This window comes from Nyctereutes procyonoides, unplaced genomic scaffold, assembly GCF_905146905.1.
Source record: "Nyctereutes procyonoides isolate TBG_1078 unplaced genomic scaffold, NYPRO_anot_genome, whole genome shotgun sequence".
Taxonomy (NCBI): Eukaryota; Metazoa; Chordata; class Mammalia; order Carnivora; family Canidae; genus Nyctereutes; species Nyctereutes procyonoides.
The window spans coordinates 2,905,173-2,918,343 of NW_026575042.1; the positions used below are offsets into that span (position 1 = coordinate 2,905,173).

Below are 13,171 nucleotides of genomic sequence, written 5' to 3' on the forward strand. Positions count from 1 at the left end.
ACATGATTTGGTGTATCTAAATTTCCAAAGAACCTCACTATTTTGAAATTAACTTGTGTTTAATAATGTAAGTTATGCAATTAAGAACAGAATTAAGAATAGAAGCTTGAATATCCAAAATGGTCTACACACAGTTCTACTCACATATTGGGCAGTAATTGGCCAAATTTTTTTTTTTAAGATTTTATTTATTTATTCATGAGAGACAGAGAGAGAGAGGGGCACAGATCTAGGCAGAGGGAAAAGGAGGCTCCCCTCAGGTAGTCCGATGTGGACCTTGATCCCTGTGAACTCCAGGATCACACCCTGAGCTGAAAGCAGAGCTCAACCACAGAGTCATCAAGGCATCCCAGCAATTGGCCAATTTAAACATGCTAATTATTTCAAGCATTCTCATATTCATCTATTACTAACACTTAGTGATTCTTGGTCCTGACACAGTACTTTGGTTTTATTTCTAGCATTAGGCGTAAGCATTCAAAAATCATTTTCTAAAACACAGTCCAATGCAGGGATCACTGGCTTTGTTTTAGATACTTGTTCTGCCCACCATGTCATTCAGACTATGTTGCTATTCTCTTTCATAGATGGTTTTAAAGTGCTCATTCTCTTCTGAATCGCTGATTTCTTCAGAGCACTTCGCAACTGCAAATGAAAATCTCACCAACTGGGGGGGATCCCTGGGTGGCTCAGCGGTTTCGCACCTGCCTTTGGCCCAGGGCACCATCCTGGAGTCCCGGGATCGAGTCCTGCGTCGGGCTCCTGGCATGGAGCCTGCTTCTCCCTCTCTTCTGCCTGTGTCTCTGTCTCTCTCTCTCTATGTCTATCATAAATAAATAAAAAATAAGTTAAAAAAAAAAAAATCTCACCAACTGACCTAAATAACGGATAGCCATGAAGAGTCAGAACTCTAAGACTTAGGGGTTTCACCAACAGAGTATTACCCCACATAGTCCCATATCATGCTGCCAAGGAATAAATGCCACAAGATAGACATAATAAACTTCTGATAAGAACCAAATGAAGCTCAACCTCCCCGCAATAGCCCTGTTGTCTTATACCAGAAAAGTATCCATTTCATTCTTTTACTTTGCATTGAGAGTAGGACACAATAAAACAAAGTAAACTTCAAATGCCAACTAGAAAAACAAAATTTGGATTTCTTTTGAAAGAAGGGGTGTGCCAACTGACAAGACTACAACCATCTACCACAAACAGGACTACAGACTCTCCAAAAAAACCAGTGTTAATGCTGAAGTTGAGATAAAGAATCTAGAGGAAAAAGGTCAACTGTTCAAGGGGAAGAAAACCTCAGGGCTGCTGCTCTATACTTCAAATTCTGTGTCTACAGCACACCTGAAGTAATGCAATGAGACAGCTTCACAGGTACATGCATGCAGTCTTGAAAATAACCATCATCCCATGTCTCGTTCAGAGACCTCCATATCAAAGTTGGTTGCAATTTTGGATTTAAAACTTAGTTCAATGGAAAAATATATTGGCAACATAAAATATTAGTTTTTTGTTTCTTTCCAAAACCAAAGTAAAATAATAATAATAATGTTTTTATTTTCTTAGCACTCCAATGTGACCTCCACTCAGAGATGAAACAAATAATAGGATATAGCATGAGAAAATAAAGATAGGAGATGCTACAAGATTCTGAGGCAAAAGTTCTGAAGTTATTAATTCAATTACTCTGAAAAATAATTCTGTAACTATAAAGGAAGGGCACAATATAATAAAAACCCTGCCAGATACATCTTCCAGATATATTTTTTTGTACTTTACAGGTGAGAAAACTAAAGCCTCAAGGTTGAGGGATTTGCTCTCAGCCAAAAGAATAGCACTGGCACTGAGGACTTGTAATTTCTCACCTCTGGGTTCATATTACAGTTTATTACAACCTGGAAAAGGTTAGAAAAACACTGCTCAATCCATAGGTCTAATGAGAACAATAACAATAAATAATACCATCAAAAAGTTTTTACTTGTGGTTTAAACCAGAGACATTCTAAGTTAGGCAAATAGAAAGTCTTTTCTCAAGCCTTCTACCAATGTGTAGCATGTGTCACAGGAAAACCCTAACATCATTATTTCAGCTACTAAATCGGCCATCGGATGTGGTGATTTGGTCCCCTTTAAGAGAAACTGTCTTATAAGGCTCAGATACCAACAACCATCAAAGACAGGAACTAGAGACTAGTATTTGGGTCAGCATCACTTACCTCGATGGGTACTTAAGTGAATAAGCAGCAGCCAAGAACCCACCCAAGTTGTGTCCAAGCAAGATCACTTTGTCCAGTCCTAGGGCGCATCTCCACTCTTCAATGGATTCCACAAACTGATTCTCTACTTCTTCTGCATCACTGTCAAACCTGGGCCTACTACTTCGTCCAAAGCCCAACAGGTCAAAAGCATAGACAGGTCTATCGGTGCAAAGATCTCCAAAATTCAGTGCCCAGAGTCCAAGACCTCCTCCAAAACCATGGAGGAGGACAAGTGGAGTCTTATTTGAAATGTTGTGAGAGAACTTCAGTGTCCATATTTTATTTCCATTAGATATAAGAACAGGTTCTTTTTTGTATGTGCAGGGGACACCTAATGAAAACATAAATAAGAAATTTTGCTTAGCTTCACTACTTCTGAGGAGTATTCTCAGAGCAATCAGAAATTAACAATCCAGAAACTATCTGATATCCATTTATATGATTTTAGCCTTTATTATGCCATCCTAAAAAAAGCATACATCTTATTGAAGCAAGTAATTCTCAATTACTGTATATTACATCTCAGTAAGAAGTTCTATTGCACTTAAGTTTCAAGGTCTTTTGGCAAGTCATGCTAATTCTTTGGACTTCCTTTCACATCTATCAAATGAGAATCTTACATTCTTAGAATGGGAGAGGAACTTAGTGTTCACCGGACCCATTATTTGGAGATCTCGAACTGTGCAGACAATAAAACAATACCTTGAATTTGTCTAACACTTGAATATTAATCACTGAAGACTGAAGTCAGACTCAAAAGAAACATTTTTCCTTAAAAAGTAACCATGAATTTAGGGAAGGACTAGCAGTATCTGTACTGAACACATAACTAAAATCTTAAATTACTTCAAAGTGTAGTAGAAAAGAGAGAGTAGAGTATGGCAGGAAGCCCTGGCATGAGGTACCAGGTAGTGTGGATTTAAGTCCAACAATCTCCCTGGGAAATACAAAGAATCACAATTTTGTAGATAAAAACTTTTACTTGCCTTCAGTGCGGTGGGACTCAATACTTTTAATCTCCCCCAAGTTGACTAAAGATGAAACCAGTTTGAAATTCCTTTACATTAAATTATCAACTGAATAGCGATACTTCATATATACCACTTAATTATTTATACATATTCATCTGCAGGGGACAAACACTGGAGAACTGGGAGTTTCTGCCCTTTAACCAAAGAAATAATCTTGAGTTTTATAACACATAGTAGCAGCAAAGAGGAAACCCAGAATTCATTCAGATTACTAACAGAGCCCATGCGTCCAAATGGGGAAAAATGCTACCAGTTTAGAAAGATGATCCAGCAATAGAACCAAACCAAACCACAGCAGCATTCTTTTTTTTTTTTTTTAAGATTTTATTTATTTATTCATGATAGACACAGAGAAGCAGAGACACAGGCAGAGAGAGAAGCAGGCTCCCCAAAGGGAGCCCGATATGGAACTCCATCCCAGAACTCCTGGATCATGCCGGAGCCGAAGACAAACACTCAACTGCTGAGCCACCCAGGCATCCCGGCAGCATTCTGAACACAGATTTCTGCATATTCCCAAAAAACCATCTGTAATCTCTATTAGATAACTCACCCCACTATATTACAGGTCACTTGCTTTCATATCTGATGCTGAAACAAAGGCCAATTCTCATTCCTATTTGCATCCCTAGAGTCTAGCAGTAGGCAATCAGTATGTTTGTTAAATGCATAAACTGGGCATCTAGCACTCTTTTCTATCTCCTAACAAGAATTTTTTTTTATTTTAGTAAACCACAAAGTCAACTTTTCCAGCTTTTATAGAGAACAAGATTACCCAAGTACACAGATTGAGTAGAAATTTATTTTCATGCTAAAAATGCATGTAAGATGGCTAACTGTCCCTTCCTATGGATATATCCAGTTACAGTCACTTACTCCTGAGTCATTAAAATGCACAAACAAGAAAATTCATCAGTGTAGAGAGAATTAAAAGCAAGCAAAGGCAAACATCACACATACATCCACAATAATCATATATGTGAATTGCCCCTCTTAATCCACCCCTAAACTGTATCAGCAGAACAAAATTATATAATAAGCGCCATTGCTTAAAAGTATACCTAGAGATATCAGGACTGCCCTGACAGTACAGGTTTGGATAAATTACAGTGCTCATAAGAATTTTTAAAAAGGTTTGCACACAACTGTAACACAGAATTAAGAAATCCTAAGAAACTAGAACCAGAAGTAACTCTAAAGATCATCCTACCTGGTACTTCATTTTATAGATAACAAATGGGAAACTGAGAAAGGGACTTACCCAAGACCTGACACCACCTGACTCCAGGATCCGGGCCTGGACTAGGTCACCTTGTTCTAGTATGCACTCCACTACACAAGGCTACCAGTTCTGGACCATCTAGAACCTGTGATCAGATTGTAGTCAGGGGTCTTTGGGGAGTCCCTGAGACCCTTTCAGGAGGTCCATGAGGTCAAAACTATTTTCATCACAAAACTAAGACACCTTTTCATTCTCATTCTTTGATGGGTATGCAGCAGTTTTCCAGAGATCATATAGATGTGATTACCAGCAGGCTGAATCCAGAAGCAGATGAGAATCCAGCTGTCTTATATTAAGTCAGACATTAAAAGGATTTACAAACAATACTACTTTCTCACTACATTTCTGTTTGGAAAATAGTTATTTTTAGAAAACATGTTATTTATTTTAACCTATAATGAGTTTCTATTATTTTGAAATGAATAAATCCACATATTTTAAGTAATTCTGTTTTAATTTCTAATTGGTAAATACTGATGGTTATAACTGATAAACAGAGCTCCTTAAGGCTATTACTAATTTAAGAGTATAACACGGACACAAGACCAAAAGTTTGAGAACCCCTGCCTCCCAACATTTCTATGTTTGTTGACACCATGCAAAAGGGAAAAAGTACAGAATCTTAACTCCAGTTTCTGGGCAGTGTGATCTATTAGATCTATTTTAGCAAACAGCTCAGTTAACTTACAAAAAGAAAACCTTACATTTTAAAATTTTCTCTTCAGCTTCTTTAAGGTGTGATGTAGATGTAGGGCACCACGTGGGAAGCCAACCAGTTAGCCATCCTGACCTAGAGCATCAAAAAGAAAATACAAAGAGGTAAGTTAATGCTGTTCTCAAAGAAAAGCAGAAAAGTAAACTTACTATGTGATGGCGAAGGTACCTACATCTAGCAGCATCCACATACAAAGCATTGTAGTAAAGTACTGGGGAACATTCAACTTCAGCCTGTGAACCTACAAGTACATATCAAAATCCATCTTTATGGATAGCCAGACTCCAAGTAACCAAGCAGAAATTAAAAACAGGCAGAACAAGAAAAGATTAAAAAAAAAAAAAAAGGCATTCTATCCCAACCCATAAGACAGCCTCTTACCAGGGTGGAAGGGCAGAAAAGTTAAAGATCATGAGTAGGTTCATTTAAGTGGTAGGCTCACAAGCAAGTATAAAATCTCAGGGTTGAGAGAAATCTTACTAAAATAGGAGATGAGACTTTTTTTTTTTTTAAAGCTTCAAATTTCCCAGTTCAGAGTGGGAGCACACCCCTAATACAAATGCAAAAGGCTGGCCTCTGTATAACCTACCTAGAGTGACCTGGTTAACTGTTAATGAAAATCTCTGGGGTCCAACCAATAGTAGATGAAAAGAATCACCCAGGCATTGGCAGGAGACAGCAAAAGAAAGAGAATAAGGAAGTAAGCCTGAGGCAACAATTAAGGAAATGTGTGGGGATGCTGGAACAGTCAGGCTTTGCTAGTAGCTAACCAAGAAGAGAATGAGTATTTAACTCCTGGTCTGGCAGCGGCAGATCACATGCTTATCCTAACAATCTGGGATAATATGGAGTTATCAAGGGCTAGCAAGGGTTTAGCAGCTGACCAGGAGTATTTAAAATGACAGCTTTCTGATTAAAGAGAAAATGAATCTGAGGAGGAAGAAAAATAAACTACTGTAGGTTTCAGACGATAGGTATGGCCCTGAACCAAGGCTTTGGCAACAGAGATGGAGACAAGAAGATAAACCAACGACTATTTAAAAATAAGACAGGCTAAAGAATACAAACTTATAATGGGAAAAGAAGTAAATTCTGGAGATCTAAAGCACAGCATAATGATTATGGTCCGTAACACTGTATACTTCAAAACTAAGAGACCTTAAATGTTCTCATAAAAAGAAATGGTAATTATGTGATGTAATAGAGGTATTAGCTAAATCATAACCATACTGCAGCATATAAATGGTATTTAAATACATCAAATCAATATAGTTATATGCCTTAAACTTCTACAATGTTATATGAAAGGGGGGAAAAAAAATCTAAGGGAGGGAACAGGTGACCCAGCAACTATATTACATGATGTAATTAGCTCATTCCACAAGTATTTATTGAGCACTTACCGTCTGTGAAGAACTATTTTAATCACTTGGGATGTATCAATTATCAAATAGAGGTAAGAGTGATTAGTTCTTCTTAAGGGCATTAGGGAGTGGCTTTTGAGCTGAATCATCATACAATGAATAGGATATTATTTCAAAAGGTAGTGTGGTAGGTAGTTCAGGCATCCCCAGTGAAAGCACCTGCACATAAGGAAGTGCATAATGTGTGTTGAGATAACAAGTGCATTGTTTCCAATGACTGCTGTAACAAATTACCACAAACTTGGTAGTTTAAAACAACTGAAGTTTATTCAGGGCTATACTCCCATCAGAAGCTCTAGCGGAAAATTCATTCCCTGCCTTCTTCTGGGTTCTGCTGGCTACTGACATTCTTTCTTGTGGCAGGGTCACTCTAGTTATTTGTGTCCATTACCTCACTGCCTTCTGTGAGACTTCTCTACCTGTCTGTAAACACCCTTTGCCTCTATCTTATAGAATCACCAGTGATTCCATTTAGGGCTTACCCAGATAATCCTGTTTCTCATAGTTTCTAATTCAATTGGTTAAATTGGAAGTCTGCAAAATCTTTGCCATACAGGTTCTGAGAACTAAAAAATGGACACATCTTTGGAGACCATTATCTTTGGGGACCACTACCACAAATATGAAGCATGGAGTATGGAAATTCCAAGATAAAATATTTTAAGCATTCAATAAATGGTAGTTGACATTATACTGATGACAATAATTTACTAAAATTATGTTGTGTTAATTAGTAATCCCTAAATGAGAGTTTTAACTAAGGTTCAGAAGTACTTCAGAAATAGAAATTCAGAAATAGAAATTGACAAAGAATTGTCATTTTGCATCACTCCTTACCTCAAAGGTAAGGCTACTTCTAGTTGACCGACAATAGGAAACCCAGCCCTGTTCATTGACATTGTAATATCATCTTGTCACTTCTTATTCTCTGTTTTCTAGCCATGTAACATTCCTGCTCTATTGCTTCTCCCCTTCTTTCCATCATCCATTACACCTCTTACTAACTCAGATTGGATGTCATTTCTCTGTTGCCACATACCCAAACTGGATCAGGTGGTAGGATAGCACCCAATTCTCAAGCTCTATTCTCTCTCTTCCTTCTCAAGTTGTATTACAACATTCTTACTTACTCATCAATATCCTCACCCAACTGTAAGAGTCCTTAAAGGTAAGGCCTCTGTGTTCACCAACGCATATTACTATATGTTGATGTTATAAATAAAGTTATTGCTTCATCTGAAATATACTGGCTACCATGAATTACAAGTGGATTACTTGAGTAATAAAAGAGAATTTTCCAGGATGATAGTGACATCTATCTTAACAGGTGATTGGATTACACAAATGTATGCATATGTAAAAATTCAGCAAATGAACACTTAAAATTTAAGCATTTCATCCTAATACAATTTTATGCTTAAAAAAAAAGTAAAACAGGCTGCATTTGATAACTGGTTGGATAGGGAGAACGTGTAATAGAGGATTCTTAGGTTTCTGAGTTAGGTACTGCTATTAATCGCAGAGAACAACATGAATAAAGTGTTGAGTGAGAAATGTACTAAGTTTGAATAGTTCGACACAGCATCTAGTTTTTTCCAAGCTTTGTAGGCTCATCCTACATTTGTCTGCTCTATAGAATTTCCCTGGGCATTATGTATAACAGCAGCTCAATAAATTCAGAAATGTGAAGCACCAAATGTGAGAGTATTAAGGTAGTAAGAAAATGATACAAGTAGAGATTTAAATTCAATTCTGAGTGATTTCAAAGCCCTTTTTGTCAGGTGACTATCTTCCTTAAAATGTGTGAGGGGTTGTCATGACTTACTTGATAAAGTCACAGGACAAAGTCACATTCTGTAAGACCTACATGGAAAAGAAGCTGCATAATAGCCTGCATCATAACCAGGCTCACTTCAAATGTTCTCCATGCTAGTTTCAAACCTTCTACATTAACAGGGTAAGAGTATATATGACCCCTTGGCATCCCCTACAAATGTTACATAGAACTTATTTTGAAGGTATAGACATAATAGAAAACATTATTATTAGTCTATTTGTAACTATATAAAGCTATTTATAAATTATCAAGGAAGGGATGCCTGAGTGGCTCAGCAGTTGAGCATCTGCCTTTGGCTCAGGGCATGATTCCGGAGTTCCAGGATCGGGTCCCACACTGGGCTCCTTGCATGGTGCCTGCTTCTCTCTCTGCCTATGTCTCTGCATCTCTCATGAATAAATAAATAAAATCTTTAAATAAATAAATAATCAAGGAAAAACAATTCAAAGTTTTAGCAATGAGTTTTTCAATCATTCAACATTTTATCAATTGTTGAAAAAAGTCAGTTAACAAGCAATTAAAAAATCTCATGATCTTTGTAGCTTACAATTTAAAAAGTAAAGCATTATTAAGCTGAAGCTCTTTTGTCACTGACCAGGAATGGTCATCAAAGTCTATGTTAGGCCACAAAAATATGAGCTAGTGCTGAGAGGAAGTTACTTACAGCTCAATCTCATCAGTTTGCTTTTTTTTTTTTTAATAAATTTTTATTTATTTATGATAGTCACACACACAGAGAGAGAGAGAGAGAGGCAGAGACACAGGCAGAGGGAGAAGCAGGCCCCATGCACCGGGAGCCCGACGTGAGATTTGATCCCGGGTCTCCAGGATCGCGCCCTGGGTCAAAGGCAGGCGCCAAACCGCTGCGCCACCCAGGGATCTCTCTCATCAGTTTTCTTAAATATCCCTCAAATCATAGCACAGTTCTTTGCCAGAGAGAATCAGAGGTCAGTACAAAAAAAAAAAAAAAAAAAAAAAATAAAGCGAAATGAACTATAATCTACTATTGCTCCAATTGACATCATAGACATGTTGGGGCAAAGAAAACACAAATGTAACCTTCAATTCAGTCTTTAAAAAAAAAATTTACATTCTCTGAATACCTACTATGTACAGGTCCTTGAGTTTAAAATGTTATATGCCAGCCTGCAATATAGGAATTATGCCTACCCCTCATCACAAAACCAACTTTCAAAAGATAGGATGTCTTGTCCATTCATTTTGCCTCCTAGTCATGGGCATAACTCAAAGAGAAAAGGCAAAAAAATGTTTTTATGTTTGCAAGTCTAGTGCATTACACTAAAAATCAGGGCTCTTCAACCACAAGAGCCTCTAACCCTCTTCAGGTTTTCACAACCACCTTCTCATCAAAGCGGATAATTGTTTTTAAGTGGAGTTTTTCTGAAGTATATTTAAACTGAAAAATCTATATTTAACAAAGCATAGTAAAATATTTTTATTTTCACTCAATGGAACCATAAATATGCCTCTTTTCTCCTAAACCTTGATAATATTTCTGTCCAATCAGTTTTGCCTAAACCCGATGATAAAATGTTTTGCAAAAACTGTCTTCTATGTCTTTCTTAGAGATATTCTACACAATTGAGTCCCACACACATAATTGGTTCAAAAGAACATTTCTAAAAAATAGAAGGAAAGCTGGAGTCTATCTTTTCTGTCCTTTACCTGATCACCCTTTGTTCACAAGTTCCCACACCTGAGCCTGCAATCTCAACCCTACAAAACACTCATTCAGCTTCGCCTCCTGTCTTTGGGATAAATTAAACTCCTTTTCAAACAGGCCTTCAGCCCCTTCCACAAAATCTTCTGTGTCCTCCAGTGTTATTCTACATCCTAGGCTTAGTGTGTGAAAAACTGGACCTAAGGACTCAAGACGGAAGCTTGTCAGATATCCAACCATTCTTCTAATGTACAAAATCCAAAGTAAAAATTAAATTCATGTGGGGACCCCTGGGTGGCTCAGCGGTTGAGTACCTGCCCGTGGCTCAGGGCGTGATCCTCGGTCTCAGGATCCAGTCCTACATCAGGCTCCCTGCCTGGAGCCTGCTTCTCCCTCTGCCTACGTCTCTGCCTTTCTCTCTGTGTGTCTTTCATGAATAAATAAATAAAATCCTTTAAAAAAAATTAAATTCATGTGGCCCAGCTACAAAACAGTAAACAAGATACAGCACTGCCTCCTCATAGCTTTGGAACATAGACAAAGCAAAACTTAACTTCCCCTGTTTTATTTAAGCAAATAATAAACACCAGCATCTACTGCTGATGCCCTACTTTCAGAAGCAACCCATATGTCAACTGAAATATATATATATATATAAAAACCCATAAGCCATAGAGACTACATCTATTTAGGGCAACAGGAAGACTTATCAAAAAAGAGTGTACCAAAAGGTTTTCTACACAGCCCCATCGCTGAGCATCCTGAGCATCCTGAGCAAGGCTGAGGATCTAAGTCCTAAAGCATCTCATCAAAATACAAATAAAAGGGCACTTGCTTTTTAAGTCTGTCATAAATACAGCGAAAGAATCTTTTTAGTGAGCAGACTTTGGAGTTAAAAAAGAAAAATAACTGTGAAAGACTACACTAGTGGTGGCATTCTAAGCAAAGACAAAAAAGATGTACTTAACATAATAACAGGGTTTATTAAGAATCTGATTTTAAGTATCCTGAGTTTGAGAGATAAAATAATGAATTTTTTCCCTTAACTTTCCACCTAATCTTTTTTCTTTTTTTCTTTTAAATAACATTGTACTTATACCCTATTGCCGACAACATCTAAGTTTCCTGGTAATCCCTGTTTTGTTCTCTTAGACATTTGACTATCTATAGTATTACCAAACCTGAATTGCACAATCTATAAATATTGTGAAACAGGTTTCAAAGTTTTCTGAAGAAAAAATACAAAAGTCTGGCCAATTTCCACATACTGTTGGCCACTTAAATAACATTTCTAATTAGGTTATAAGTAAAGAGGATTTCATTATACTACAATTTTGTTTAAAATGACCTCCATTTCTATACTGGTACTGTCAGGAGAAAAAAGTTGTTTATTACTGCTCTCTATCCTATTCTCAGTATTCTCTCTCAGAGAAACTATGAGGTTTTGCTTCTTTTGTAAATATCCAAATTAATTAAAGGTGTGAATATACATATTCCTCTGAAATAATTCCTCAACCAATGAATGATTAAAAACTTCCAAACTGGGGATTACCGCACTTCTGCAAATAAAGGTCTTCCTTCCTGGGTAATGGTTTTTTAAATCTTATTCTTGGAAAAGAGGAAACAAAAAGAATATGTCTCATATAGCCATAATTTAGGTGACTAACATGCTCTTTCATTTTTTAAAATTCTTTTAAAGATTTTATTTATTTATTTATTCATGAGAGACACAGAGATACAGGCAGAAGTAGAAGCAGGCTTCTGTGGGGAACCTGATGCGGACTCAACCCCAGGACCCTGGGATCAAGCACTGGACTGAAGGCAGATGCTCAACCACTGAGTCCCCCCAGGCGTCCCCATGCCCTTTCATTTTAGATAAATAATAACATGACTCAAATTATCACTAACCATCAGATCAATGATAATCCAAGCCCTCTAATATATTTTAACACATTAATCCACATTCTTCAGCTTTTCACCTCTGTATTTCTAACCTATAATTTTTAAGGACCCAGAGTTGGAGAATCAGTATTTTAGACAGAATCATGTGCTGGTGATATTTTTTCCCTAGGGGTTTCCTACCTTCTCTCACACACAGTAAATAAACCATTCTGGAGTCAGACACAGCATCAAAAATACTTAAAACTACAGGCGCACTTTTAGATTTACACTGCTTAACTAATCCAAGTGGCATTTCATATTACTTCTAAAATAAGTTTATCTACTAGGTAAATAAAAACTAAAAATCCAAAGTCTGGAACTGAATAATAATTTTTAATAAAATCATCTTTCCACATAATTTTTTATGATTCACAATCAGGAGTGAGGAATTAAAGAACCATGAGTTTGACTAAAAACCTAACAATACAATATTTGTGAATGGCTATTATAAATAATATAAGTCAAATCATTAAGGATTGCATTCAGAGTCATCTGTAATTCTTAAATGTATTATCTAGTGTTGTTTTATTAAGTGGACCATCCTAGGACTTTACAATCATTTGTTAAGTTCTTTGTCACAGGACTGAAATCTCCATTTGCTGGTCTGTGACTGGCATTTTGGAGAACAGGCAAAAGAATGAAGTATGAGTTGGTTCATCCAAGGTTAACAAATGGAATCATATTTCCGACCTCCCCTATATAACTTAAGTTTATGATCTTAGTTGTCTTAGTCAAATTCAAACTTTGAATTCTTAGGAATATATCTTTTGACGTTCTTTGAGTATCTCAAGATGAAAAAATACCAAGTTACAAAGCTGCAAAACATATAATCAATAACTAGGCTTTTTTTTTATCTTAATGCTTGTGTCAGCATAAATTTACAATTTTGAAATTCAACAAACATTTATTGAATCTCACTAATTATGAAGCCCCTTTAGGCTCTACCAGATATTTGACTAAAAAGTTTTGACCTCAATGAGCTGACAAAAC

The 13,171-nt window shown here is 36.8% G+C and overlaps 1 protein-coding gene across 2 annotated transcripts in view; it reads right to left on the reverse strand.

The window, feature by feature from the left end:
* Positions 1-13,171, reverse strand: part of ABHD5 (abhydrolase domain containing 5, lysophosphatidic acid acyltransferase) — a 33,505-nt gene that overhangs the window by 16,286 nt on the left and 4,048 nt on the right. The window contains exons 1-3 of one of the 2 annotated variants that reach the window (XM_055321113.1): positions 6,702-6,799; positions 5,288-5,373; positions 2,229-2,601 (exon numbers count right to left, since the gene is read on the reverse strand). In XM_055321113.1, coding sequence (XP_055177088.1) covers positions 2,229-2,601; positions 5,288-5,373; positions 6,702-6,784 — 542 coding nt within the window. In that variant the 5' untranslated portion in view covers positions 6,785-6,799. Of the gene's footprint in view, positions 1-2,228; positions 2,602-5,287; positions 5,374-6,701; positions 6,800-13,171 lie in introns of those variants that run through there. The other variant, XM_055321115.1, reaches the window with a different exon arrangement.